General features: G+C 42.1%; 1 protein-coding gene across 2 annotated transcripts in view; it reads right to left on the bottom strand.

The window, feature by feature from the left end:
• Positions 1–27,844, bottom strand: part of LOC138644922 (glucose-1-phosphate adenylyltransferase-like) — a 150,787-nt gene that overhangs the window by 7,942 nt on the left and 115,001 nt on the right. For both annotated transcript variants that reach the window (XM_069733852.1, XM_069733850.1), the window contains 2 exons: positions 22,807–22,875; positions 12,627–12,685 (listed from right to left, as the gene is read on the bottom strand). In XM_069733852.1, coding sequence (XP_069589953.1) covers positions 12,627–12,685; positions 22,807–22,875 — 128 coding nt within the window. The remainder of the gene's footprint in view (positions 1–12,626; positions 12,686–22,806; positions 22,876–27,844) is intronic.

Here is a 27,844-nt window from a genome sequence, read left to right on the forward strand (position 1 = left end):
GGCTGCTGAGCGTGTGCATGTGGTTCTTTTCATTTACTTACAGTTATATGAAAAAGTTTGGGCATCCCTATTAATCTTAAGCTTAATGTTTTATAAAAATTGTTTTTTTTGCAACAGCTATTTCAGTTTCATATATCTAATAATTGTTGGACACAGTAATGTTTCTACCTTGAAATGAGGTTTATTGTACTAACAGAAAATGTGCAATCTGCATTCAAGGCAGAAACATTATTGTGTCCAACAGTTATTAGATATGAAACTGAAATAGCTGTTGCAAAAAAAACAATTTTTATAAAACATTAAGCTAAAGATTAATAGGGGTGCCCAAACTTTTTCATATAACTGTATATGCAAATAGAAAAAAATGGGAAATAATCACTGCTCATGTAATGTTCATAGAACTCAAACAGTAGGAGGTCTGCAGAATATACATAACATAGGATACACTGAGACTGCAGGGAACATCACATAGGAGACTGATTGTTGTATACACGTCACGTAGGACAGACCCTGTGTCTGCTGCATACACATCACAGACTAGACTGTGCATACCCTACTAACCAAGAATGTTTTAGCAGTGGCCAGAGTTGGATGTTGACCAGCGTTACATGTGCCGTAGTGGTCATTAGTGACTGCGGTGTGCGCTTTACAGAAAAAATTATAGGTACAGTGGCCCAAACACTGGGAAGCTCACTGAGGACTTGATCAAATTCTTGGGTTGTAGGTTCATAACCCCTGCTTTAGATGAATAAAACTGCTGTAGAAATTTCTGCAATAAAATCCATAAAAAGGTGAAAGCCCAGAAGCATCTCTGAAGGTCCAATTGGTGTGTGGTTTGGAGTGGCAAGTGAGTGAAAGAACTCCCTCAGCACCAGGCTAATTCTCTATTAGTTCTGGCCTATATACAAGCTTTCAGAGGATGGGAGATAATCGGAAGAAGTCTTGCAGGCGATTGGGTGAGTAACGTACGAGTATGGAGGAGAGCAGGGCTATGAAGTCGGTAAGCCAAACCTTCTACTCCAACTCCTCAATTTCCATGACACCGAATCCACAAAAATGGGCGGCTTCGACTCTACAGCCCTGGAGGAGAGAAGGAGGTCTTAGAATGACCAGAAATTACATGGTGGGAGATTAGTTCAGAGATGTATGGGGGTCAGTGTTAGTAGCTTGAAATGGATACGTTGGGGAATTGTGAGCCAATTAAATGATTTGCAGTGTGGAGAAGCAGAGGAGTAGCGAGAAGAGAGGTGAATTAGTCGGGCAGCAGCGTTAGGGCAGAGACAGACTGCCATATTTCTCGTGCGAGAATCGCATCGCACTATACATACTGGCCTGGCACTACTAACCTGAGCAAGACAGTATGATGTATTTCTATGCAGCTGTCAAGCTCATGTCAGGAGAGCCAACAGCCAGTACGAGGTTTACGATGCAATTCTCGCACGAGAAATACGGCAGTCTCTCTCTGCCCTTAAGGACAGATGGGTGCAAGTGGAAGGCCACAGAAGAGGACACTGCAGTAGTCGAGGGAGGAGGCATGCACTAGTATTTCAGTAGATTGAGGGTTTGAGGAAAGGATTGAGTCTCTAAATATTTTTAAGTTGGAGGTGGCGAGGGCTTGGATGGGTGGTTTGAAGGACAAGGCAGCGTCAAAAATTGAGAAAAAGTAAAAAATAAGAGTAAAAATATTTCCAGCTCCTGGTAAGATTTCTTCAAATTTTATTCCATAATAAATTTAAAAAGTATTTTTCTGGTGCAAGACTGAGATGCAGAAAGTGACGTGTTTCGAACGGATGCAACCGTTCTTTGCCAAAGCTTGTTCACAAAGAGCACAGTATCTACCTTAAATGCACAAGCAGAGAATTAACATCCAAAGTGGGTGATGCAGGATACAAACCTGTTAAGAACATTTCTATCATGAGAAGTAAAAATACAAAAGAAGTAATAAGGGATTGGTGAATATATGTACCGTATGTGTCAAACGTAACTGTAGCAGAGAAACCCATGCCGTTTTTTTTTTTTTTTAAATTTACAGCCAAGGAGTCGGCTGATGAATGCTCCTATCAGCCGCTCCTGCTCTCTATTATTAGCGGCAGCGGGCATCGGCTGATGGGAGCAGTAGTCCCATCAGCCGACACCAATGACCGGAGGTAAACTTGATCACCTCCGATCACTGCTGCGGGCTCATGCTGTCATTTGACAGCTTGGGAACCATGACTGTCTGACTGGCGGTGATGATTTTACCGCCGATCAGAAGCGGTGATTGCCATGCAGATGACAGTGCGACAAACACCCGGTGTTCATGCAGCCAAACCCGAACAGTAAGACGGACTTCCGGTTCGGTACGGACGCCGAACTTTACTGTTCAGGTTGCCCATCTCTAAAGACAACAGTATATGAAGGAGTGAATATTGTAACATAGACTCTGCTACAGCAGTGGATGATTAATTATTAATACCACATGTTACATTTCATAAGAATATGCTATTATTTAAATAAAGGTGATATTTTAATATGAATAATATCCATTCAGAGAATTTGTAAGTAGGGCCAAAATTAAACCTCACCAATTTGGGGAATTTTTTCAGGAAAAGGTCAAATCTAACGAGGAGAAGTACGCACACAATAGAGATGTTGGCGATTTATTAGATTGCCCATAATGTTCATGTTATAGAGTTAGCAAAAACCAAAGGGCCAATTATTCACTTCATTTTTTTTGAAAATGGGAAGATAGCTGGCATTTTTTGGCTCTAATTGCAAAAGCACAGGGGGCTCTCATATACCACAACCATGACCGATATGTATGGGAGAACTGTGTGAGAGCCTGATTTTATTTTCCACAGTTTTGATCATTTATATCATTGTCTCCAAATCTAAATTGGGATTAAACAGAGAACACATCCAATAATATACGGAGTTGTGAGCCTTCCCACTCTGGCAGAAGAGAATCAGGAATATTTACCGTAAATAGTCCAATTCAATTAGGAAGAAGAGGAGGCTGTTGTTGCTATGACAAATTACAGAACTTATAAAAGTTCTGACGTTCTCCCAATAGAGCTTTGTAAACTAGTCTATGGTTTTATACTGGTCAAGTTACTTCAAACTTTCCAGGGAGCTGCTGATAGTGAGTGAAAGGATGTACCTTTTACATAATGTGCACAATTATTCGACAAGTGAATAGTTTGACCATATCATGAGTTTTATGCAGATTTTCACTCCAAACTATATAAACTTGAATAATGCAGATTAGGTGATGTGTATTTGTGCAATGAGGGGGGTACGATCAAAGGATACAACACCCCTTATCAAGGTGTGCAGATTTATTAGGCAGGTTGTTTTCCTCAATGAACATGGGCAAAAAAAAATATTTAGCTGACTCTGAAAAGTCAAAAACTGTTAAGTCTTACAGAGGGATGCAGCATTCTTGAAATTGGTAAAATATTGGGGCATGATCACAGACCCTTCAAAAGTTTGGTTGCATATAGTCAAGAGGGTCACAAAAATGCTTTGAGAAAAAAAATACACACTAAAGATTTGAGATGAATTAAATGTGAAGCAACCAGGAACACATCCCCCAGTGCTGTCATATTCTAGAACTGCAACCAGTGATCAGAGACATGGCCGATGTAAGCAGGCTGAAATCCTACCACCACTGAACAAGACCGAGAAGGAGGAACATCAACACTGGGCCCTGAATTATCTTAAGACAGATTTTTCAAATGTTTTATGGACTCTTAACAGACCAGATGGATTGGCCAATGGCTGCATCAGTAACGGGGGACAGATCTCCCCTTTATTGATTACAATCTATCAATTAAGGCAACTGATCCCTAACTAAAGACTGTTAATTAACTTTTAATGAACTGTTTAAAGCAAAAGATTAAAAGATACGACAGTCAGCGTGTATGAGGGGACAATGGGATATAACCCTTTTTTTTTTGCTATGCTCACAATAAAGTAACTCCCCATTTCCACAACAGTGAGTATTGATAAGTATCAGCTTGGTGTGGCCGCTACCAACTACTCTCTAATGTTGCCAATAACACAGACTTAGTCAAGCTAGTAAAACCTAAAGCCTCCCTAACAGGGGTCATCAGGGGACAGAGGCTTAAGCTTAACAGATTAACCCCTTAGTGACAAACCCAATTTTAACCTCAATGACGAAGTCACATTTTTTAAAATCTGACCAGTGTCCATTTATGTGGTAATAACTCTGGAACTCTTCAACAAATCCCAGTGATTGAGTTTTTTTTTGTCAATGTCATTTTGACATTGCACTTTGTTAGCACTAAATTTAGGTCAATATGTTTAGGTTTTTTTGTGAACATATCAGACTTTTGGCAAACATTTTGAAAACTTTGCAATTTTCAAACTTTCAATTTTTATATCCTTAAAACAGTTAGTCATGCTCTATCACATAATGAATAAATAACATTTCAAATATGTCTACTTTACATCTGCATCATTTTTCAAATGTAATTTTATTTTGTCCGGATGTTAGAAGGCTTAAAAGTTAAACAACAATTTTTAAATTTTTTTCAAACTTTACAAAACTGTTTATTTCTGGACCTATTCAGACTTAAATGAACTTTTAGGGGTCTATATATTGGAAACTCCCTAAAAGTGATACCATTTTAAAAACTGCAACCCTCATGTCAGAATCCCAAGGGTTTAGACATAAGCCTCAACGAAACCACTGAATGGGTGCCTGAACGCAATGTGAAATCGCCCTAATGCCCCATAACGTCCAACGTTAAAAGGCGTATCGGGGTTAAGAAACTGACAGTTTATGGATGGAAGACTTATGACTGTTGTTTCAAAAAGAAAGGTGGCTATATTGGACACTGATTTTTTTTTTTTTTTTTTAGAAATGGCATACATGTATGTTTGTACATTTTGAGTTCTTTGGTTATTCTCACTCTACCAGATGAAAATAAACAATTGAAATGTGAAACATATGCACACTTACAGTTGCCCAATAGATATGCACGCATAGTAAGTATGAGGGTTTGCCTGTCTTTGGAGAATATCTTTCTTATTCAGCTTTCAGGTTCAGTAACCTTAAGATTTAGGCTATGTGCACACGTTCAGGTTTTTTTGCGCTAAAAACGCTATAAAAACTCATTAAAAACGCATACATTATGCATTCTATCATTTAGAATGCATTCTGCATGTTTTGTGCACATGATGCGTTTTTTTCCGTGAAAAAAACGCATTGCGGTAAAAAAAATTAGCATGTTCATTATTTGTGCGGATTTTCTGCATTTTCCCGCAATTCTATGCATTTGGGAAAAAACGCACAAAAAACACGTTAAAAACGCGGAAAAAAACGCATGCGGATTTCTGGCAGAAATGTCCGGTTTTTGTCAGGAAAATTTCTGCAAGAAATCCTGACGTGTGCACATACCCTAACTGCCAGCACTGTTGTTTTTCAGTAATAAAACTAATCATCAAAAATACAGAGTTGCCTAATAATTGTACACACTCTATGTTGATGACACATTGTTCTTTTTAGCAGATGATTCTTTTACATTTCCAGTGGAAATCTTTGTAATACAAAGATTTGGATATTATTCTAGTTTGACCATCAACTAGTGTAAATCTGCTCTACTACACATAGAAAACAGAGAAAATGTGTTGCTCCTTGAGCGCTCTGCTCTGCAGGTGGTTTCAGGGTTCCAATATTTACGAGTAAAAATGAGGACCACTATCCCAGATAACGAAAAATTAAATAGGACATCAATCATTATGAGATTGCAGCTGCAAAATGCTTATAAGGTGGAGTTGCTAGAAGTACCCAGCTGAATGCCCTAAATAGTATAATACACAACAATTCCTGCATGGTGAATTAATAATAATAATAATCTTTATTTTTATATAGTGCTAACATATTCCGCAGCGCTTTACAGTTTTGCACACATTATCATCACTGTCCCCGATGGGGCTCACAATCTAGAATCCCTATCAGTATGTCTTTGGAATGTGGGAGGAAACCGGAGTGCCCGGAGGAAACCCACGCAAACACGGAGAGAAGATACAAACTCTTTGCAGATGTTGTCTTGGGTGGGATTGGAGCCCAGGGCCCCAGCGCTGCAAGGTTGCAGTGCTAACCACTGCGCCACCGTGCTGCCCATGAGCACAAGCATTCACGAGCAGTTATATCCTCGTAATACCGGTAGTGATGGGCAAACCCGTGGATTTACAGGTCTGGTGGGTTTGGATGAACAGTTTAAAAAAAAAAAAAAAAAAGTTTGATTCAGGTACCAGAACAGTACCCAAAACCCATTTACATGAATGGGGTGCCTGAATATCCATTGTTTGCCACGTCATCTGCATGACAGCACCGCAAACACTTCTTCTGATCGGCGCTAAGATAATTTTCAGCGGTCAGAGAGCAACAGCTTCCACGCCGTCAGATGGCAGTGTAAGCCCGCAGGTAACATTTTTTATCTCCGGTCACAGGCGTCAGCTGATGGGTGCACTACTCCAATCAGCCTACGCCTTTTGCCGCTGACAACAGCAAGAGCAGGCACCTGCTGATGGGAGTATTCATCATCCGGCGCCTGCGCTATAAATAAAAAAAAGATTAAGTGGGTTCCACTGTATTATTGATAAACTGCATGGCAAAACTGACAGCTGCGGGCTGCAACCCTCAGCTGTCAGCTTTATCATGGCTGGTTATGAAAAACAGAGGGGTCCTCACGTGTTTTTTTTAATTATTGAAATAAATAATTTTAAAAAACACTGTGGGGTCCCCCTAATTTTTTAACAACCAGCCAAGCTAAAGCAGACAGCTGGGGGCTGGTATTCTCAGGCTGGTAATGTGCCATGGATATTTGCCCCCCCCCAGACTAAAATTAGCAGCCCACCGCCGCCCTTGAAAAGACGCATTTATTAGATGTACCAATACTGGTGCTTTGCCCGATTCTTCCTACTTGCCCTGTAACGGTGGCAAGTGGGGTTAATATTTATTGGATTGATGTCACCTTTGTATTGTCAGGTGACATCAAGCCCTAGGGTTAGTAATGGAGAGGCATCTTTAACACGCCTATCGATTACTAATCCTATTGTAAACACACAGCAATAATAAAGTCAATTATTTGAAACAAAAAGACACACCATTTTACTTTATTTAAAAATAAACACAATTTCCTAATGCCTATTCAATTGAAGCCCTTGTCCCCTGCAAAAAAATTAAAATAAACAAAAATACTCACCCAACGACTATTCCATTAGTCTCCTGTAAAAAAAACAAAAAACAACCATATCCCTCACCTGTCCAACATACTGTCCCAACTGTAATCCATGTCTGCGATAAATGGCTTTCAATTTGGACAGTGCCAAGATATGACCGCCCAGGCTGAAAACTATGGGAGAATGAGCTGCTGTGGGAGAAGTGTCAGTAAATAGCGGAGACATCATCGAGGTTATTGCAGGTCACTGAGGCTGCATTCCCAGCAGGACCAATGAACTGCGGTGAACTCAGTGAGATCACCACTAACACTGTAAGAAAAGTCTTGTTCCAGAGAGACCCCTATAAGATCTACTTAACAAGCTCTAAAAGTAAAGTATAACTGAAGCATCACCCGAGGTTTGGAACGTGGCACACACTAAACAACCCGACGTACGTTTCAGCGGTTAGCCTTCTTCCGGGCGTGATGTCATTTGACAATGCAAAGGTGACATAAACCCCGCAAATATTTACCCCACTTGACAACACCACATGGAAAGTGGGAAGAACTGGGCAAAGCACCAGAATTGGCACATCTAATAGATGCGCCTTTTCTGGGAAGGCTGCTATTTTCAGACTGGAGGAGCAATATCCATGGCTCCCTACCAACCTAAGAATAACAGCCTCCAGGTGTCTGGTTTAGCTTGGCTGTTTGTCAAAAATGAGGGGGACCCCACGCTGTTTTATTAAATTATTTAAATAAATAAAATAAAAAATAGTGGGGACGGACCCTTCCATTCTTGATAAACAGCCATACTAAAACTGACAGCTAAGGGTTACAGCCCACAGCTTTCAGTTTTGCCTGGCTGGTTATCAAAAATACAGTGGGGCAAAAAAGTATTTAGTCAGTCAGCAATAGTGCAAGTTCCACCACTTAAAAAGATGAGAGGCGTCTGTAATTTACATCATAGGTAGACCTCAACTATGGGAGACAAACTGAGAAATAAAAATCCAGAAAATCACATTGTCTGTTTTTTTATCATTTTTTTTGCATATTATGGTGGAAAATAAGTATTTGGTCAGAAACAAACAATCAAGATTTCTGGCTCTCACAGACCTGTAACTTCTTCTTTAAGAGTCTCCTCTTTCCTCCACTCATTACCTGTAGTAATGGCACCTGTTTAAACTTGTTATCAGTATAAAAAGACACCTGTGCACACCCTCAAACAGTCTGACTCCAAATTCCACTATGGTGAAGACCAAAGAGCTGTCAAAGGACACCAGAAACAAAATTGTAGCCCTGCACCAGGCTGGGAAGACTGAATCTGCAAAAGCCAACCAGCTTGGAGTGAAGAAATCAACAGTGGGAGCAATAATTAGAAAATGGAAGACATACAAGACCACTGATAATCTCCCTCGATCTGGGGCTCCACGCAAAATCCCACCCCGTGGGGTCAGAATGATCATAAGAACGGTGAGCAAAAATCCCAGAACCACGCGGGGGGACCTAGTGAATGAACTGCAGAGAGCTGGGACCAATGTAACAAGGCCTACCATAAGTAACACACTACGCCACCATGGACTCAGATCCTGCAGTGCCAGACGTGTCCCACTGCTTAAGCCAGTACATGTCCGGGCCCGTCTGAAGTTTGCTAGAGAGCATTTGGATGATCCAGAGGAGCTTTGGGAGAATGTCCTATGGTCTGATGAAACCAAACTGGAACTGTTTGGTAGAAACACAACTTGTCGTGTTTGGAGGAAAAAGAATACTGAGTTGCATCCATCAAACACCATACCTACTGTAAAGCATGGTGGTGGAAACATCATGCTTTGGGGCTGTTTCTCTGCAAAGGGGCCAGGACGACTGATCCGAGTACATGAAAGAATGAATGGGGCCATGTATCGTGAGATTTTGAGTGCAAACCTCCTTACATCAGCAAGGGCATTGAAGATGAAACGTGGCTGGGTCTTTCAACATGACAATGATCCAAAGCACATCGCCAGGGCAACGAAGGAGTGGCTTCGTAAGAAGCATTTCAAGGTCCTGGAGTGGCCTAGCCAGTCTCCAGATCTCAACCCTATAGAAAACCTTTGGAGGGAGTTGAAAGTCCGTGTTGCCAAGCGAAAAGCCAAAAACATCACTGCTCTAGAGGAGATCTGCATGGAGGAATGGGCCAACATACCAACAACAGTGTGTGGCAACCTTGTGAAGACTTACAGAAAACGTTTGACCTCTGTCATTGCCAACAAAGGATATATTACAAAGTATTGAGATGAAATTTTGTTTCTGACCAAATACTTATTTTCCACCATAATATGCAAATAAAATGTTAAAAAAACAGACAATGTGATTTTCTGGATTTTTTTTCTCAGTTTGTCTCCCATAGTTGAGGTCTACCTATGATGTAAATTACAGACGCCTCTCATCTTTTTAAGTGGTGGAACTTGCACTATTGCTGACTGACTAAATACTTTTTTGCCCCACTGTACATAGGAATCCACACAATTTTTTTGACATTTTTTCAATATATAGCACAAGACAGGGCTCGAAAGGAGCACAGTTTGACTTTTTAAACGTGAAAATGTCTGGAATAGAGAGTGGACCCCATGTCGTGTTTGAAAAACCCGTGATGTGCATAAGCAATGGGAAACCCCCACAAGTGACCACATTTTGGAAATTAGACCCCTCCACGAATGTATCTAGATGTGTGGTGAGCACCTTGAACCCTAAGGTGCTTCAAAGAAGTTTATAAAGTAGAGCCGTGAAAATAATAAAATTACATTTTTCTCACAAACATTTTCTTTTAGCCCCACATTTTTACATGGACCGCAAAATTTGTTGTGCAATTTCTCCTGAGTGTGCCAATACCCCATGTGTGGTCGAAAACTGCTTGTGAGGCATAGTGCAAAACTCAGAAGGGAAGAAGCGCCAAAATGGAATTCAGATTTTGCCGGAATGGTTTGAGGGTGTCATGTCACATTGGCAGAGTCCATGTGGTGTCAGAACAGCGGAAACCCACCATAAGTGGCATCATTTTACAAACTACACCTCTCAATAAATTCATTTAGGGGTGCAGTGAGCATGTTGATACCATATGTGCATCACACATGTTTATACCATTGGGCAACGAAGAAAGAATAATTACATTTTACCACTAAATGTTGTTTTAGCCTCAAATTTTTATAAGGACTAATAGGAAAAAATGGACCTCACAGTTTGTTGTGCAATTTCTCCTGATTGCGCCAATACCATAAACGTAATTGGGATCTACTTTTAACGCTCATTGCAAAGCTCAGAAGGGAAGGCGCACCATATTACAGTGCAGATTTTACTGTGTTAGTTTGCGGGAGCCATGACCCACTGGACGAGGCCCTGAAGTGTCAGAACAGCAGAACTCCCCATAAGTAACCCCATTTTATAAAGTACACCTCTCAAGGAATTCAACTAAGGCTGCATAGATCATATTGACACCACGAGTGTTTCACAGAATTTTATACCATTGGGCAGTGAAGAAAAAATAATTTGATTTTTACCACAAGAATTTTGTTTTAGTCCCAGATTTTACATTTTCACACTGCGAAATGGGTAAAAATGGCACCAAAATTTGTCACACAATTTCTGCTGAACGTGGAAATACCCCATATTTGGCTGTACAGTACTGGTTAGCCACACGAAGAGACTCAGGAAGGACGGCGCGCTATTTGCCTCCTGAAGTGCAGATTTTCCTAGAATAGTTTGCAGACTCCATATACAGAGCCCTTAAGTGCTAGAAGAGAAGAATCCCACCTCAAGTAACCTCATTTTGGAAATTATACCCTTGCCAAACATGTGGACACTAAATGTGGTTTAGGCACACTGTCGGGCTCAGAGGAGCATTTAGATTTGGGAGCGCAGAATTAACTGGATTTCTTTTGGGGGCAATGAGCCTTTGTACTATAAGTAACGTGGAAGCCCTTATATTTCTGTTAACAGATGATAGACTTTTGGCTGGGTAAGAGGTGCTGATATTTCAGCACCTCCTACGCGATCATAATGTGATTGGTCAGTCAGATTCGCTGACCAATTACAGGTCTCCGAGAGCAGGGACCGACTGCATGTGTCCCCGCACCTCTAAGGCTACTTTCACACTTCCGTTGTTTAGTATCCGTCACAATGCGTCGTTTTGAGAAAAAAACGCATCCTGCAAATTTGCCCGCAGGATGCGTTTTTTTCCCCATAGACTTGTATTGCCGACGGATTGCGACGTATGGCCACACGTCGCATCCGTCGTGCACTGGTTGCGTCGGGTTTTGGTGGCCCGCCATCTGGGAAAAACGTTCAAGGGAACGTTTTTCTGTACTTTGCATCCAGTTTTTAATACTGCGCATGCCCAGCAGGAAATATCGCTCTCACTCACTTCCTCACGCAGAATTCTGACGGAAATGTGAAAGAACACACTTCCTTCGGTACGTCGCGTCGACGCTTTGTGACGGGCAACAACTGACAGAAGTGTGAAAGTAGCCTTGGCTGTCTAGGACAGCTGTTGGTACTGAACATCACTGTGTGTTTACATGCAGTGACAGTTCAGTCATGACGGGCATAGCTCGTCATGATACAGAACTGACACCCACTCATGATGCGCTATGTCAGTCATTGGTTGTAAAGGGGTTAATAGAAAAACCATTATGAATGTAAGTATACTGTATGTACAGAACTGCTTACAAGTTTGAACACCTGTTCATGGAATGGTTTTTCCATGTTCCTAATGTTTAAAGCAGTTTTTCCACGAGCAAAAGTTCATTTTAGTCACTAGATCTTGTAATAATTATAAATTCCACAATTTGGTGTGTAAATAAAATGTTCCTGTGCTGAGACAATCTTAGAAATGTGCCCCTGCTGTGTAATGACTGTGTCTGACCGTGCAGGAACATGGTCTAATCATTCCACATCTCCTGGGCAGGGGAGGATGCAAAAGTGTATACAGACAGGACAGCACGGGATTTCAGCTGTTTCTTTCTTTGAGGTAAAATATTGTTTAAAAACAGACAGTGAAATCTTTTACCTCACAAAAAAAAAAAAAATCAGCTGTGATCCCGTGCTGTCCTGTCTGTATACACTTTTGGTCCTCCCCTGCCCAGGAGCTGTGGTATTTATAATCCAAAACCACTAGTGAAACAATCAGAGGAAAGTACAATAGAAACGTCACCACTTCTGTATTTTTCACCCAATCTTGGTTTTGGCTAACAAATACTGAGATAAAATACTGACCAAATACTGAATGTGTTCACATAACCTAACACATACCCTGTTTTGTTTCATACAATTATTTACTCCTGGTTTCCCTTCATTCTATTGTTGCCTTCAATCTGAATCTAAAATGTGCACATTCCAGTAAAAGAAAGGAAAACCCATTGCATGAAACAGATTTATCCAGACTTTTGACGAGTACTTTATGTAGTAATATATGCAGGCTTTTACCTTGTAACAAGCCAAGATAAGAAATGACCTGGAGCATCTTTTTCATCAATCGGTGTGTCCTGAAAAATGTACAGAGGTAAAATTTCAGCACACGTATGCAAACTAAAAAAAATAAAATATAAACTTTTGTAGTTTATATATACAGTGGGGCAAAAAAGTATTTAGTCAGTCAGCAATAGTGCAAGTTCCACCACTTAAAAAGATGAGAGGCGTCTGTAATTTACATCATAGGTAGACCTCAACTATGGGAGACAAACTGAGAAAAAAAAATCCAGAAAATCACATTGTCTGTTTTTTTAACATTTTTTTTGCATATTATGGTGGAAAATAAGTATTTGGTCAGAAACAAAATTTCATCTCAATACTTTGTAATATATCCTTTGTTGGCAATGACAGAGGTCAAACGTTTTCTGTAAGTCTTCACAAGGTTGCCACACACTGTTGTTGGTATGTTGGCCCATTCCTCCATGCAGATCTCCTCTAGAGCAGTGATGTTTTTGGCTTTTCGCTTGGCAACACGGACTTTCAACTCCCTCCAAAAGTTTTCTATAGGGTTGAGATCTGGAGACTGGCTAGGCTACTCCAGGACCTTGAAATGCTTCTTACGAAGCCACTCCTTCGTTGCCCTGGCGGTGTGCTTTGGATCATTGTCATGTTGAAAGACCCAGCCACGTTTCATCTTCAATGCCCTTGCTGATGGAAGGAGGTTTGCACTCAAAATCTCACGATACATGGCCCCATTCATTCTTTCATGTACCCGGATCAGTCGTCCTGGCCCCTTTGCAGAGAAACAGCCCCAAAGCATGATGTTTCCACCACCATGCTTTACAGTAGGTATGGTGTTTGATGGATGCAACTCAGTATTCTTTTTCCTCCAAACACGACAAGTTGTGTTTCTACCAAACAGTTCCAGTTTGGTTTCATCAGACCATAGGACATTCTCCCAAAACTCCTCTGGATCATCCAAATGCTCTCTAGCAAACTTCAGACGGGCCCGGACATGTACTGGCTTAAGCAGTGGGACACGTCTGGCACTGCAGGATCTGAGTCCATGGTGGCGTAGTGTGTTACTTATGGTAGACCTTGTTACATTGGTCCCAGCTCTCTGCAGTTCATTCACTAGGTCCCCCCGCGTGGTTCTGGGATTTTTGCTCACCATTCTTGTGATCATTCTGACCCCACGGGGTGGGATTTTGCGTGGAGCCCCAGATCGAGGGAGATTATCAGTGGTCTTGTATGTCTTCCATTTTCTAATTATTGCTCCCACTGTTGATTTCTTCACTCCAAGCTGGTTGGCTATTGCAGATTCAGTCTTCCCAGCCTGGTGCAGGGCTACAATTTTGTTTCTGGTGTCCTTTGACAGCTCTTTGGTCTTCACCATAGTGGAGTTTGGAGTCAGACTGTTTGAGGGTGTGCACAGGTGTCTTTTTATACTGATAACAAGTTTAAACAGGTGCCATTACTACAGGTAATGAGTGGAAGAAAGAGGAGACTCTTAAAGAAGAAGTTACAGGTCTGTGAGAGCCAGAAATCTTGATTGTTTGTTTCTGACCAAATACTTATTTTCCACCATAATATGCAAATAAAATGTTAAAAAAACAGACAATGTGATTTTCTGGATTTTTTTTTCTCAGTTTGTCTCCCATAGTTGAGATCTACCTATGATGTAAATTGCAGACGCCTCTCATCTTTTTAAGTGGTGGAACTTGCACTATTGCTGACTGACTAAATACTTTTTTGCCCCACTGTATATTTGTTTTTCTTTTAAATTGCTTTATTTCATCAGTTGTGTCAGTGGGAAAATTTCTCTTTTAAAACAACTCCAGGCAAAAATTTGTCAATGTTCATAAATCCTTACAAGAGCATGTGACAAAAAATGAACAACACTAACAAATAAATTCCCCTTCTATGTAACCACTTAAGGACAGAGCCAGTTTGTAGGTTAATGACCAGGCCTCATTTTTTAAAATCTGACCACTACCACTTTATGAGGTAATAACTCTGGAATGCTTTAAAGGGAACCAGTCACCCCAAAATCGACGATGAGCTAAGCCTAATAGCATCAGGGGCTTATCTACAGCATTCTGTAATGCTGTAGATAAGCCACCAATGTATCCTGAAAGATAAAAGATTAGATTACACTCACCCAGGGACGTTCCCGCTGCGTTCCGGGTCCGATGGGCGTCACGGTCCGATCCGGTGCCTCCCATCTTCTTACGATGACGTCCTCTTCTTGTCTTCACGCTGCGGCTCCAGCGTACTTTGTCTGCCCTGTTGAGGGCAGAGCAAAGTACTGCAGTGCGCAGGCGCCGGGTCTCTCTGACCTTTCCACTACGTTTATAAGCAAGGAAAATGTAGGCAAAAAAATGTAAATGACCCCCCTTGTGCTCTATTGACTACCTATCCAAGGCTAAGTACAGTGCATGGCACACCTGCAGTTAGGCATTATGTTTCTGATTTCAGCCACTTTACCTGGCCATTGCTTTGTTCCTTAAAGAGAACCTGTCACCCACAAAATCGAAGATGAGGTAAGCCCACCGGCATCAGGGGCTTATCTACAGCATTCTGTAATGCTGTAGATAAGCCCCCGATGTATCCTGAATGATGAGAAAAAGAGGTTAGATTATACTCACCCAGGGGCGGTCCCGCTGCGATGGGCATTGCGGTCCGGGGCCTCCCATCTTCTTACGATGACGTTCTCTTCAGGAAAGGTCAGAGGCCAGGCGCCTGCGCACTGCAGTACTTTGCTCTGCCCTCAACAGGGCAGACAAAGTACACCTGCACCGGAGCGTGAAGACAAGAAGAGGACGTCATCGCAAGAAGATGGGAGGGCCCTGGACCGGACCGTGACGCCCACCGCAGCGGGACCGCCCCCAGGTGAGTGTAATCTAACCTCTTTTTCTTATCTTTCAAGATACATCAGGGGCTTATCTACAGCATTCCAGAACTGTAACTGAAACCCTAACATCACTATATAGTGACAGATCGCTGAGCTGACACTTTGTAGAGCACTGTGTCAGATCAGCGATCTGACGGGCACTGCTCCTGGCTTACCAGCGGCTGTTTGATCGCAGTGTGCAGGGGGTTAATGTGCCGGGGGCGGTCCGTGACCACTGCTAGCACATAGTGCCGGATATCAGCTGCGATAGTCAGCTGACACCCGGCAGCGATCGGCCGCGCTCCCCCCGTGAGTGCGGCCGATTGCATATGGTGTACTATCCCGTCACTGGGAATTAAGTCCCAGGTCACCTCGATGGGATGGTACGTCATATGGGATTAAGGGGTTAAATGACAGGTCACTGAACCTCAGATTTTAAATACTGCGCTTGTGCAGTTAATATTGTGGTCTTTAAAAAAAACTCAAGAAAAATTGCACTGGCACATGCGCCGCCACCCTTTGGCTCCAGACACAAATTTGGCTCCAGCAAAATGGCAGCAGCACATGCACAGTTTCCTATATTGGCAAAGGATGCTCTTAATCTGTGCAAGCCCCGCCCATGAAAACAAAAGTGAAAATACCTCCGGGGTTAAATATGAAACCCAAGGATAGTAATGGAAACTAATTTAGTGTAAATATAATTGGGACCGTTTGGCTTCAATTAAGGTGTCCAGCATTTGACAGATACCCTAATGGAAATATGCAGACCCCATTGTAGAGAAAGGGATACATCTGATGTTTTTTTCATCATGAGACAAATACAGTTTGCACAAAACTGATGGTGGTTCTGGTGATGTATTCCAGTTCTTGTGAGATATTCATGTGGTGATGGTTGTTTTGGTGTTGTATTCATGTAGTCGTGATCATTTTCTTGATCTATTTATCCCCAGAACCAACATCCGTGCAAAGTTATCATCAGTACATAATGTCAAGTCAGCCCCATAAACAATTGTATAGCATGAACCTACAACTCCCAGCACATTCTTAACAATGGTATGGAGATACTGTGAGTTGTTATTAACAGCCGTCATCAGACTGCGGACCAAACAGGAACCACAGTGCTATTGAGATGCAGTCAGTATAACAAACAAACATTTATATCCATGTACCTTATGGATTACATCTTCTCTGGAGTTGACTCTTTCTTTTTATCTCCTTGTCTAGATGCCATGATGACTTTTCACAACCACAGCTCGTCTCCGCAGACCTCCCTCTTCTCCGATCTTTTGCAGCACATCCCCACAGAGTGCCCTTAAAAATCAGCTTATTATTGTTCTGTGCATGAAAATATCTGTCCATACTGTGCCTTAAATTAGCCTCCTATGATATATGGCCACCACACTTTTTACCATTATCAGCTATAACATCACACCATCCGCCCTCATGAACCACACAGCCTATACCTATGGCTGTCCTCTCTAATTTTCCATTACATTTTTTATATCTCCACATTGTCCCCAAACCTTACTAACCCCTCTCCATATAGTGCCCTTTTTTTTTACATCCCCTCCCCATATTCATTCTGTGCCCTCTTTTCACACTATGCCCTCATATTGTCCAAACACAGCCCTCTTTAAACTGTAACCATGCCTCACACTGTCCCCCCTAGATAGTATGATGGTATAATACGGTATGATATTCACAACAAGCCACCAATTTATAGTATGGTCACCAGTACAGCCCCCATATATAGTAGTATATGACCACCACAGCCCCATATAAATAGTATGAAGTCCAAAACAGCCCCCATGTATACTATGATGGCCCCACTAGCACCCCATACAGTATTATGGCCCATAAACAGTATGATATTCACCACAGCTGCCTATCCAGTCTGGTCACCACGGCCCCCAGTATAATGTCCTCCACAGTCTCATATGGAGTATGGTCAACACAGCTCCTCATATACTTTGCTGCCCCCCTACACAGCCCCTCATTTGCTGTTCCCTCACAGTGTCCCTCACTTGCTGCCCAAGCACAGCCCCTCATTTGCTGTCCCACCACACAGACCCTCATTTCATGGCCCCCCTGCACAGTCCAATTATTTCATGCCCCCCTGCACAGTCCCTTATTCTATGCACCCCCGCACAGCCCCTCATTGTATACCCCCCTACACAGCCACTCGTTTTATGCCCCATTCACAACCCCTCATTTTATGCGCCCCCTGCACAGTCACACAATTTATGTGCCCCCACACTGCTCACCTAATCCAGGCTCACTGTCCACAGTCTCATCTGTGCAGCAGTGGGCACTGACAGCACGATAACTTCACTGCATCGTGCCATCCGACATCCCCTGCGTGTACCTTCACCAACAAGGTGCAGGAAGGAAGTAGCCTGTGTCTTGTGGGAGATTGCGGTGGAGGAGGGGAGATTACAGCTCCTCTGCTCTTGTGCCTGGCGGCGATCACAGCTATTGTATTCGCGCTTGATAGACATGAGTACAATTGATACTGGGAGGGAGTGACGACCGGGACGCAGGCACAGAGAGGGGTGAATGGTGTCAGTGACTGATATTGCTGCCTTGTGTACCTGCACTGTGCTGAATTCCTGCTGCCGGAGGAAGGCGCTGGGCGGGCACAGGCATTCTGCATTTTTTTTTCAAAGTGTGCCCCACTAGGGTAGGCAACAGGTAGCATCCTAGGCAGGTGTCTACCCTGTCTACCCTTTGCCCGGCCCAATGTACAAGCATTAGTACCACATAAAGTGACACTGGTCCGAAGTGAACAATGGTGCTTGATCATTAAGGGGGTGATCCACTAGTTGGACAATCTCTTCTCAGTCGCTTTTTTCCCCCACAGTAATACAATCCTGCATTAAGCAGGGGGTTGGACACGATGACCCTGTATGTCACCTCCAACATTCCATGAATAACACTTATACTCACCTCCAGTGCCGGTGTCGTTCTAGCGGTGTCGGCACTGGTTCTACTGGAAATCGCATAACATTCTTATGTCACACGACCCCTTCAGCCAATCAGCGCTGGCTTCACGGACCCTTCATTTGGACATAATTGACATTCAGAGGAGGCGAGTTGCATCTAGTTAATTCTACATCATGTAGAAGTGTGTTTATGTTTGGCGGAGGAGAACAGTTTGCTTAATCTCGGCCCTGTAGGGTGGGTTGCCATTCAGCAGCAAAGTATACAGAATGCTTGTGGCTACTTGCAGGGGCAAAGCTCTGGAGCAGGGTGTGTTACCAATTTGGTTATTGTTTTTAGTTCATACATTACAGACCAAAAGTTTGGACACACCTTCTCTTCTTAAAGATTGTTCTGTATTTTCATGACTACAAAATTTTTAAATTCACACTGAAGGCATCAAAATTATGAATTAACACATGTCGAATTATATACTTAACAAAAAAGTGTGAAACAACTAAAAATATGTCTTATATCCTAGGTTCTTCAAAGTAGCCACCTTTTGCTTTGATGACTGGTTTGCACACTCTTGGCATTCTCTTGATGAGCTTCAAAAGGTAGTCACCGGAAATGGTTTTCACTTCACAGGTGTGCGCTGCCAGGTTTAATAAGTGGGATTTCTTGCCTTATAAATGGGGTTGGGACCATCAGTTGTATTGTGCAGAAGTCTTGTGGATACACAGCTGATCGTCCTACTGAATAGACTGTTAGAATTTGTATTATGGCAAGAAAAAAGCAGCTAAGTAAAGAAAAACGAGTGGCCATCATTACTTTAAGAAATGAAGGTCAGTCAGTCCGAAAAATTGGGAAAACTTTGAAAGTGTCCCCAAGTGCAGTTGCAAAAACCATCAAGTGCTACAAAGAAACTGTCTCACACGAGGACCGCCCCAGGAAAGGAAGACCAAGAGTCACCTCTGCTTCTGAGGATAAGTTTATCCAAGTCACCAGCCTCAGAAATCGCAGGTTAACAGCAGCTCAGATTAGAGACAAGGTCAATGCCACACAGAGTTCTAGCAACAGACACATCTCTACAACAACTGTTAAGAGGAGACTTTGTGCAGCAGGCCTTCATGGTAAAATAGCTGCTAGGAAACCACTGCTAAGGACAGGCAACAAGCAGAAGAGACTTGTTTGGGCTAAAGAACACAAAGAATGGACATTAGACCAGTGGAAATCTGTGCTTTGGTCTGATGAGTCCAAATTTGAGATCTTTGGTTTCAACCACCGTGTCTTTGTGCGACACAGAAAAAGTGAATGGATGGACTCTACATGCTTGGTCCCACGATGAAGCATGGAGGAGGTGTGATGGTGTGGGGGTGCTTTGCTGGTGACACTGTTGGGGATTTATTCAAAATTGAAGGCATACTGAACCAGCATGGCTACCACAGCATCTTGCAGCGGCATGCTATTCCATCCGGTTTGCGTTTAGTTGGACCATCATTTATTTTTCAACAGGACAATGACCCCAAACACACCTCCAGGCTGTGTAAGGGCTATTTGACCAAGAAGGAGAATGATGGGGTGCTATACCAGATGACCTGGCCTCCTCAGTCACCAGACCTGAACCCAATCGAGATGGTTTGGGGTGAGCTGGACCGCAGAGTGAAGGCAAAAGGGCCAACAAGTGCTAAGCATCTCTGGGAACTCCTTCAAGATTGTTGGAAGACCATTTCCGGTGACTACCTCTTGAAGCTCATCAAGAGAATGCAAGAGTGTGCAAAGCATTCATCGAAGCAAAAGGTGGCTACTTTGAAGAACCTAGAATGTAAGACATATTTTCAGTTGTTTGACCCTTTTTTGTTAAGTATATAATTCCACATGTGTTAATTCATAGTTTTGATGCCTTCAGTGTGAATTTACAATTTTCATAGTCATGAAAATACAGAAAAATCTTTAAATGAGACGGTGTGTCCAAACTTTTGGTCTGTACTATATATATATATATATATATATATATATATATATATATATATATATATATATATATATATATATATATATATATATATATATATATATATATATACACATACAGTTAGGGCCAGAAATATTTGGACAGTGACACAATTTTCGCGAGTTGGGCTCTGCATGCCACCACATTGGATTTGAAATGAAACCTCTACAACAGAATTCAAGTGCAGATTGTAACGTTTAATTTGAAGGGTTGAACAAAAATATCTGATAGAAAATGTAGGAATTGTACACATTTCTTTACAAACACTCCACATTTTAGGAGGTCAAAAGTAATTGGACAAATAAACATAACCCAAACAAAATATTTTTATTTTCAATATTTTGTTGCAAATCCTTTGGAGGCAATCACTGCCTTAAGTCTGGAACCCATGGACATCACCAAACGCTGGGTTTCCTCCTTCTTAATGCTTTGCCAGGCCTTTACAGCCGTAGCCTTCAGGTCTTGCTTGTTTGTGGGTCTTTCCGTCTTAAGTCTGGATTTGAGCAAGTGAAATGCATGCTCAATTGGGTTTAGATCTGGAGATTGACTTGGCCATTGCAGAATGTGCCACTTTTTGGCACTCATGAACTCCTGGGTAGCTTTGGCTGTATGCTTGGGGTCATTGTCCATCTGTACTATGAAGCGCCGTCCAATCAACTTTGCAGCATTTGGCTGAATCTGGGCTGAAAGTATATCCCGGTACACTTCAGAATTCATCCGGCTACTCTTGTCTGCTCTTATGTCATCATTAAACACAAGTGACCCAGTGCCATTGAAAGCCATGCATGCCCATGCCATCACGTTGCCTCCACCATGTTTTACAGAGGATGTGGTGTGCCTTGGATCATGTGCCGTTCCCTTTCTTCTCCAAACTTTTTTCTTCCCATCATTCTGGTACAGGTTTATCTTTGTCTCATCTGTCCATAGAATACTTTTCCAGAACTGAGCTGGCTTCTTGAGGTGTTTTTCTGCAAATTTAACTCTGGCCTGTCTATTTTTGGTATTGATGAATGGTTTGCATCTAGATGTGAACCCTTTGTATTTACTGTCATGGAGTCTTCTCTTTACTGTTGACTTAGAGACAGATACACCTACTTCACTGAGAGTGTTCTGGACTTCAGTTGATGTTGTGAACGGGTTCTTCTTCACGAAATTAAGTATGCGGCAATCATCCACCACTGTTGTCATCCGTGGACGCCCAGGCCTTTTTGAGTTCCCAAGCTCACCAGTCAATTCCTTTTTTCTCAGAATGTACCCAACTGTTGATTTTGCTACTCCAAGCATGTCTGCTATCTCTCTGATGGATTTTTTCTTTTTTTTCAGCCTCAGGATGTTCTGCTTCACCTCAATTGAGAGTTCCTTTGACCACATGTTGTCTGCTCACAGCAACAGCTTCCAAATGCAAAACCACACACCTGGAATCCACCCCTGACCTTTTAACTACTTCATTGATTACAGGTTAACGAGGGAGACGCCTTCAGAGTTAATTGCAGCCCTTAGAGTCCATTGTCCAATTACTTTTGGTCCCTTGAAAAAGAGGACGCTATGCATTACAGAGCTATGATTCCTAAACCCTTTCTCCGATTTGGATGTGGAAACTATCATATTGCAGCTGGGAGTGTGCACTTTCAGCCCATATTATATATATAATTGTATTTCTGAACATGTTTTTGTAAACAGCTAAAATAACAAAACTTGTGTCACTGTCCAAATATTTCTGGCCCTAACTGTACACACTAGATTGTGGCCCGATTCTAACGCATCGGGTATTCTAGAATATGCATGTCCCCGTAGTATATGGACAATGATGATTCCAGAGTTCGCGGCAGACTGTGCCCGTCGCTGATTGGTCGAGGCAACCTTTATGACATCATCGTCGCCATGGCAACCATTAAGACATCTACGTCGATACTGTGCCCATCGCTGAATCAGACACTTGGGATTTCTACGTCCTTTATGACATCATCGTCGCTGTGCCCGTTGCTGATTGGTCGAGGCCTGGCGGCCTCAACCAATCAGAGACGCGGGATTTCTACGTCGATGCTGTGCCGGTCTCTGATTGGTCGAGGCCTGGCGGCCTCGACCAATCAGAGAGCCGGGATTTCCAGGACAGACAGACAGACAGAAAGACAGACAGACGGAAAAACCCTTAGACAATTATATATATATATATAGATATAAATTTACAAATATGTTAAAAGTAAATCCAACTTAAATACAATGACATTTTTGATGATACTTTCCCTTAAATCTGAGCATAGGCTATCTCTGCTTAGCCTATTATTTGCCATTATCAATATTCTAGAGTATTTATTACTTACAGAGCATTAGTCCTGTAATAAACTTGTCAATTGTAACATTTGCCTCACCTTTTTCTCATCCAGAAACTCCTTTACACATGGCAGTGTGTGTTTGGAAAACATATAGAAGCATGGACACTGAAAAAAAAATGTGTATCAATATTATTAAAAACAAAATGGATAAAAGAAAGTTTGGAAGAGTAGAGCAACCAATAGAAATAGCTTTCAGGACAGAAAACTTGTTCTATTAATCGCTCTCCACGGAACTGGGAATCAGTATGCTGAGAGCTGGCAGTGAGAAGGGAGAATTCGTGAACACATAGTAAATGTGCAGCATGGAGTTTGCAAGTACAGTGCAGAAAATAAGTATTTGATACACTGCCGATTTTGCAAGTTTTCTGTCTTAAAGAATGGAGAGGTCTGTAATTTTTATAGTACGTACAGTACACATCAACTGTGAGAGACAAAATCTTAGAAAAAGAAAACAGAAAATCACTTTGTATGATTTCTACATAATTAATTTGCATTTTATTGCATGGCATAAGTATTTGATACAATAGAAAAACAGAACTTAATATTTGATACAGAAACCTTTGCTTGCAATTACAGAGGTCAGACGTTTCCTGTAGTTCTTGACCAACTTTGCACACACTGCATCAGGGATTTTGGCCCACGTCTCCATACAGATCTTCTCTAGATCTTTCAGGTTTTGGGGAGGTCACAGGGCAAAATTGAGTTTCAGCTAGCCCCAAAGATTTTCTAATGAGTTCAGGTCTGGAGACTGGCTTGGCCACTCCAGGACCTTCAAGTAAGATGTAGCAACCCTATTTCCCAGCCACATAATAGTATAAATAAATCTAAAAAAAAATAAAAATTGTACTAACAATAAGGTCAAAATAAAGGAAAATGTGATTGCCAAAAAACAGAATGGCAGACCATTCGGGATACTAAAAAGAACAAAAAAACAAATGTAGGATCTCAAAGAAATATAGTTCAAAATAATATAAATATATAATAAGACAAAATATACTGAGATGATGCAATAAAAAACGCCTTTATTACATATTATTTGGCAAATGGTAGCACTTATGCAATGTGCCAGTACTTGGAAATAGAAAATACAATAATTTAAAAATATGTGTGTATTATTATAAAATGCAAATGCAGATAATGGCAAAGGGGCGGACAAAAAGGTTGCAAAAATAAAATATAAAATCATGTAAAATATTCTACAACCATCTGAAAAAATTGGGCTATGGTGTGCGCATATAGGCAATCCAAATATATATATATAATAATATATGTATGTGCAGTGAACACTAATCAGTATTTACTGAGTGCAATATAAAAAAAGTGCATTGTGCAATGTAAAAAATGGATAAATAAAAGTAATAAGTAGAGAACGGATCAAAATATGATAACAATATAGTCAAAAAAGTGCAGAAAACCAAAGTGGGGGTAATATAACATATACAGTTGTGGTCAAAAGTATTGACACCCCTGCAATCCTGTCAGATAATACTCAGTTTCTTCCTGAAAATTACTGCAATCACAAATTCTTCGGTATTATTGTCTTCATTTAATTTGTCTTAAATGAAAAAACACAAAAGAGAATGAAGCAAAAAGCAAAACATTGATCATTTCACACAAAACTCCAAAAATGGGCCAGACAAAAGTATTGGCACCCTCAGCCTAATTCTTGGTTGCACAACCTTTAGCCAAAATAACTGCGACCAACCGCTTCCGGTAACCATCAATGAGTTTCTTACAATGCTCTGCTGGAATTTTAGACCATTCTTCTTTGGCAAACTGCTCCAGGTCACTGATATTTGAAGGGTGCCTTCTCCAAACTGCCATTTTTAGATCTCTCCACAAGTGTTCTATGGGATTCAGGGCTGGACTCATTGCTGGCCACCTTAGAAGTCTCCAGTGCTTTCTCTCAAACCATTTTCTAGTGCTTTTTGAAGTGTGTTTTGGGTTATTGTCCTGCTTTAAGACCCATGACCTCTGAGGGAGACCCAGCTTTTTCACACTGGGCCCTACATTATGCTGCGAAATTTGTTGGTAGTCTTCAGACTTCATAATGCCATGCACACGGTCAAGCAGTCCAGTGCCAGAGGCAGCAAAGCAACCCCAAAACATCAGGGAACCTCCGCCATGTTTGACTGTACGGACCGTGTTCTGTTCTTTGAATGCCTTTTTCTTTCTCCTGTAAACTCTATGTTGATGCCTTTGCCCAAAAAGCTCTACTTTTGTCTCATCTGACCAGAGAACATTCTTCCAAAACGTTTTAGGCTTTTTCAGGTAAGTTTTGGCAAACTCCAGCCTGGCTTTTTTATGTGTCGGGGTAAGAAGTGGGGTCTTCCTGGGTCTCCTACCATACAGTCCCTTTTCATTCAGACGCCGACGGATAGTACGAGTTGACACTGTTGTACCCTCGGACTGCAGGGCAGCTTGAACTTGTTTGGATGTTAGTCGAGGTTCTTTATCCAACATCCGCACAATCTTGTGTTTAAATCTCTTGTCAATTTTTCTAGGGAGGTTAGCCACAGTGCCATGGGCAGTAAACTTCTTGATGACACTGTGCACGGTAGACACAGGAACATTCAGGTCTTTGGAGATGGACTTGTAGCCTTGAGATTGCTCATGCTTCCTCACAATTTGGTTTCTCAAGTCCTCAGACAGTTCTTTGGTCTTCTTTCTTTTCTCCATGCTCAATGTGGTACACACAAGGACACAGGACAGAGGTTGAGTCAACTTTAATTCATGTCAACTGGCTGCAAGTGTGATTTAGTTATTGCCAACACCTGTTAGGTGCCACAGGTAAGTTACAGGTGCTGTTATTTACACAAATTAGAGAAGCATCACATGATTTTTCAAAAAGTGCCAATACTTTTGTCCACCCCTTTTTTATATTTGGTGTGGAATTACCGTATATCTAATTTGGCTTTAGGACAATTCTTTTGTGTTTTTTCATTTAAGACAAATTAAATGAAGATAATAATACCAAAGAATTTGTGTTTGCAATCATTTTCAGGAAGAAACTGAGTATTATCTGACAGAATTGCAGGGGTGTCAATACTTTTCGTAACAACTGTATACATATATTTCCTATGCATACATTCAGTGCGCACACCAAGACTGTGCATAAGATTTAGAGATGGTAAATACCTTTAAGGCCCGCCTCTCCAAGTACAGCGCACCCCGATGCGTGTTTCGGATAAATTTTTCATCAGGGGGTGGTGTACGATTAGAACCGGGGGTTTTTTATATGCAGTGTAAGCCGCCAATAGGAAGGAGCAGAGGCAATGATGGCGCATGCACCGCCAGAAGGACCCGGAAGTGCACAGAGCCCGCGTCAGGCGCTGCCAGTGCAACAAGGATGCGAACAGACCGGGACACAGGCGGCGTACAGCCACGTCTACAATTTATGGGCGCCCAGCTTTGCATCGCTGAGGTCCTGGGTTCAAATCCCACCAAGCACAACATCTGCAAGGAGTTTGTATGTTCTCCCCGTGTTTGGAATGTGGGAGGAAACCGGAGAGGAAACCCATGCAAAGACATACTGATAGGAAATTTACATTGTAAGACCCATTGGGGACAGCAATAATAATAATGCACCGTATATACTCGTGTATAAGCTGAGATTTTCAGCACATTTTTTTGTGCTGAAAGCACTCCCCTCGGTTTATACACGAGTCATTGTCCAGAAAGCCCGCGGGGGAGGGGGAGCAGTGGCAGAAGCCGGCTAACAGAAGACATCATACTCACACTCCTCGCGCCGTCGCTGCATCTCCATCCTGGCGCTGGCGGCTCTTCCTGTGCTGAGCGGTCACGTGGTACCGCTCATTAAGGTAATGAATATGCATACATCTCCACTCCCATAGGCGTGGAGCGCATAGTCATTAACTTAATGAGTGGTACCACGTGACCGCTCCGCACATGAGAGCTGCCACGTCAGGACAACGGAGATGCAGTAACGGCGCAAGAGGGGTGAGTTGGACGGGGGAGTGTGAGCCATGCGGGACCCGGGGAGCCATTCATATAACATGGGGAGCCACACATACCAGGACAGGACGGGCGGAAGCCACACATACTAGGACAGGACGGGGGAGCCAGACATACCAGGACAAAATGGGGGAGCCACACATACCAGGACAAAACAGGGGAGCCACACATACCAGGACAAAACGGGGGAGCCACGCATGGCAGGACATGGATGAGGGGACAATGCATACCCGGCTTATAGTCGAGTTAATAAGTTTACCCAGTTTTCCATGGCAAAATTAGGTGCCTTGGCGTATACTCGGGTTGGCTTATACTCTAACACAGTTAGTTCCATATATATTTGGACATAGACATTTTTCTAATTTTGGTTATACACATTACCACAATGAATTTTAAACAAAACAATTCAGATGCAGTTGAAGTTCAGACTTTCAGCTTTCATTTGAGGGTATCCACATTAAAATTGGATGAAGGGTTTAGGAGTTTCAGCTCCTTAACATGTGCCACCCTGTTTTTAAAGGGACCAAAAGTAATTGGACAATTGACTTCCAGGCTATTTCATGGACAGGTGTGGGCAATCCCTTCTTTATGTCATTCTCAATTAAACAGATAAAAGGCATGGAGTTGATTTCAGGTGTGGTGCTTGCATTTGGAAGGTTTTGCTTTGAAGTAAACATGCGGTCAAAGGAGCTCTCCATGCAGGTGAAACAAGCCATCCTTAAGCTGCGAAAACAGAAAAAACCCATCCGAGAAATTGCTACAATGTTAGGAGTGGCAAAATCTACAGTTTGGTACATCCTGAGAAAGAAAGAAAGCACTGGTGAACTCATCAATGCAAAAAGACCTGGGAGCCCACGGAAGGCAACAGTGGTGGATGATCGCAGAATAATCTCCATAGTGAAGAGAAACCCCTTCACAACAGCCAACCAAGTGACCAACACTCTCCAGGAGGTAGGCGTATCAATATCCAAATCTACCATAAAGAGAAGACTGCATGAAAGTAAATACAGAGGGTTCACTGCACGGTGCAAACCACTCATAAGCATCAAGAATAAAAAGGCTAGACTGGACTTTGCTCAAAAACATCTAAAAAAGCCAG

The sequence above is a fragment of the Ranitomeya imitator genome, chromosome 7, assembly GCF_032444005.1.
Source record: "Ranitomeya imitator isolate aRanImi1 chromosome 7, aRanImi1.pri, whole genome shotgun sequence".
Lineage (NCBI taxonomy): Eukaryota > Metazoa > Chordata > Amphibia > Anura > Dendrobatidae > Ranitomeya > Ranitomeya imitator.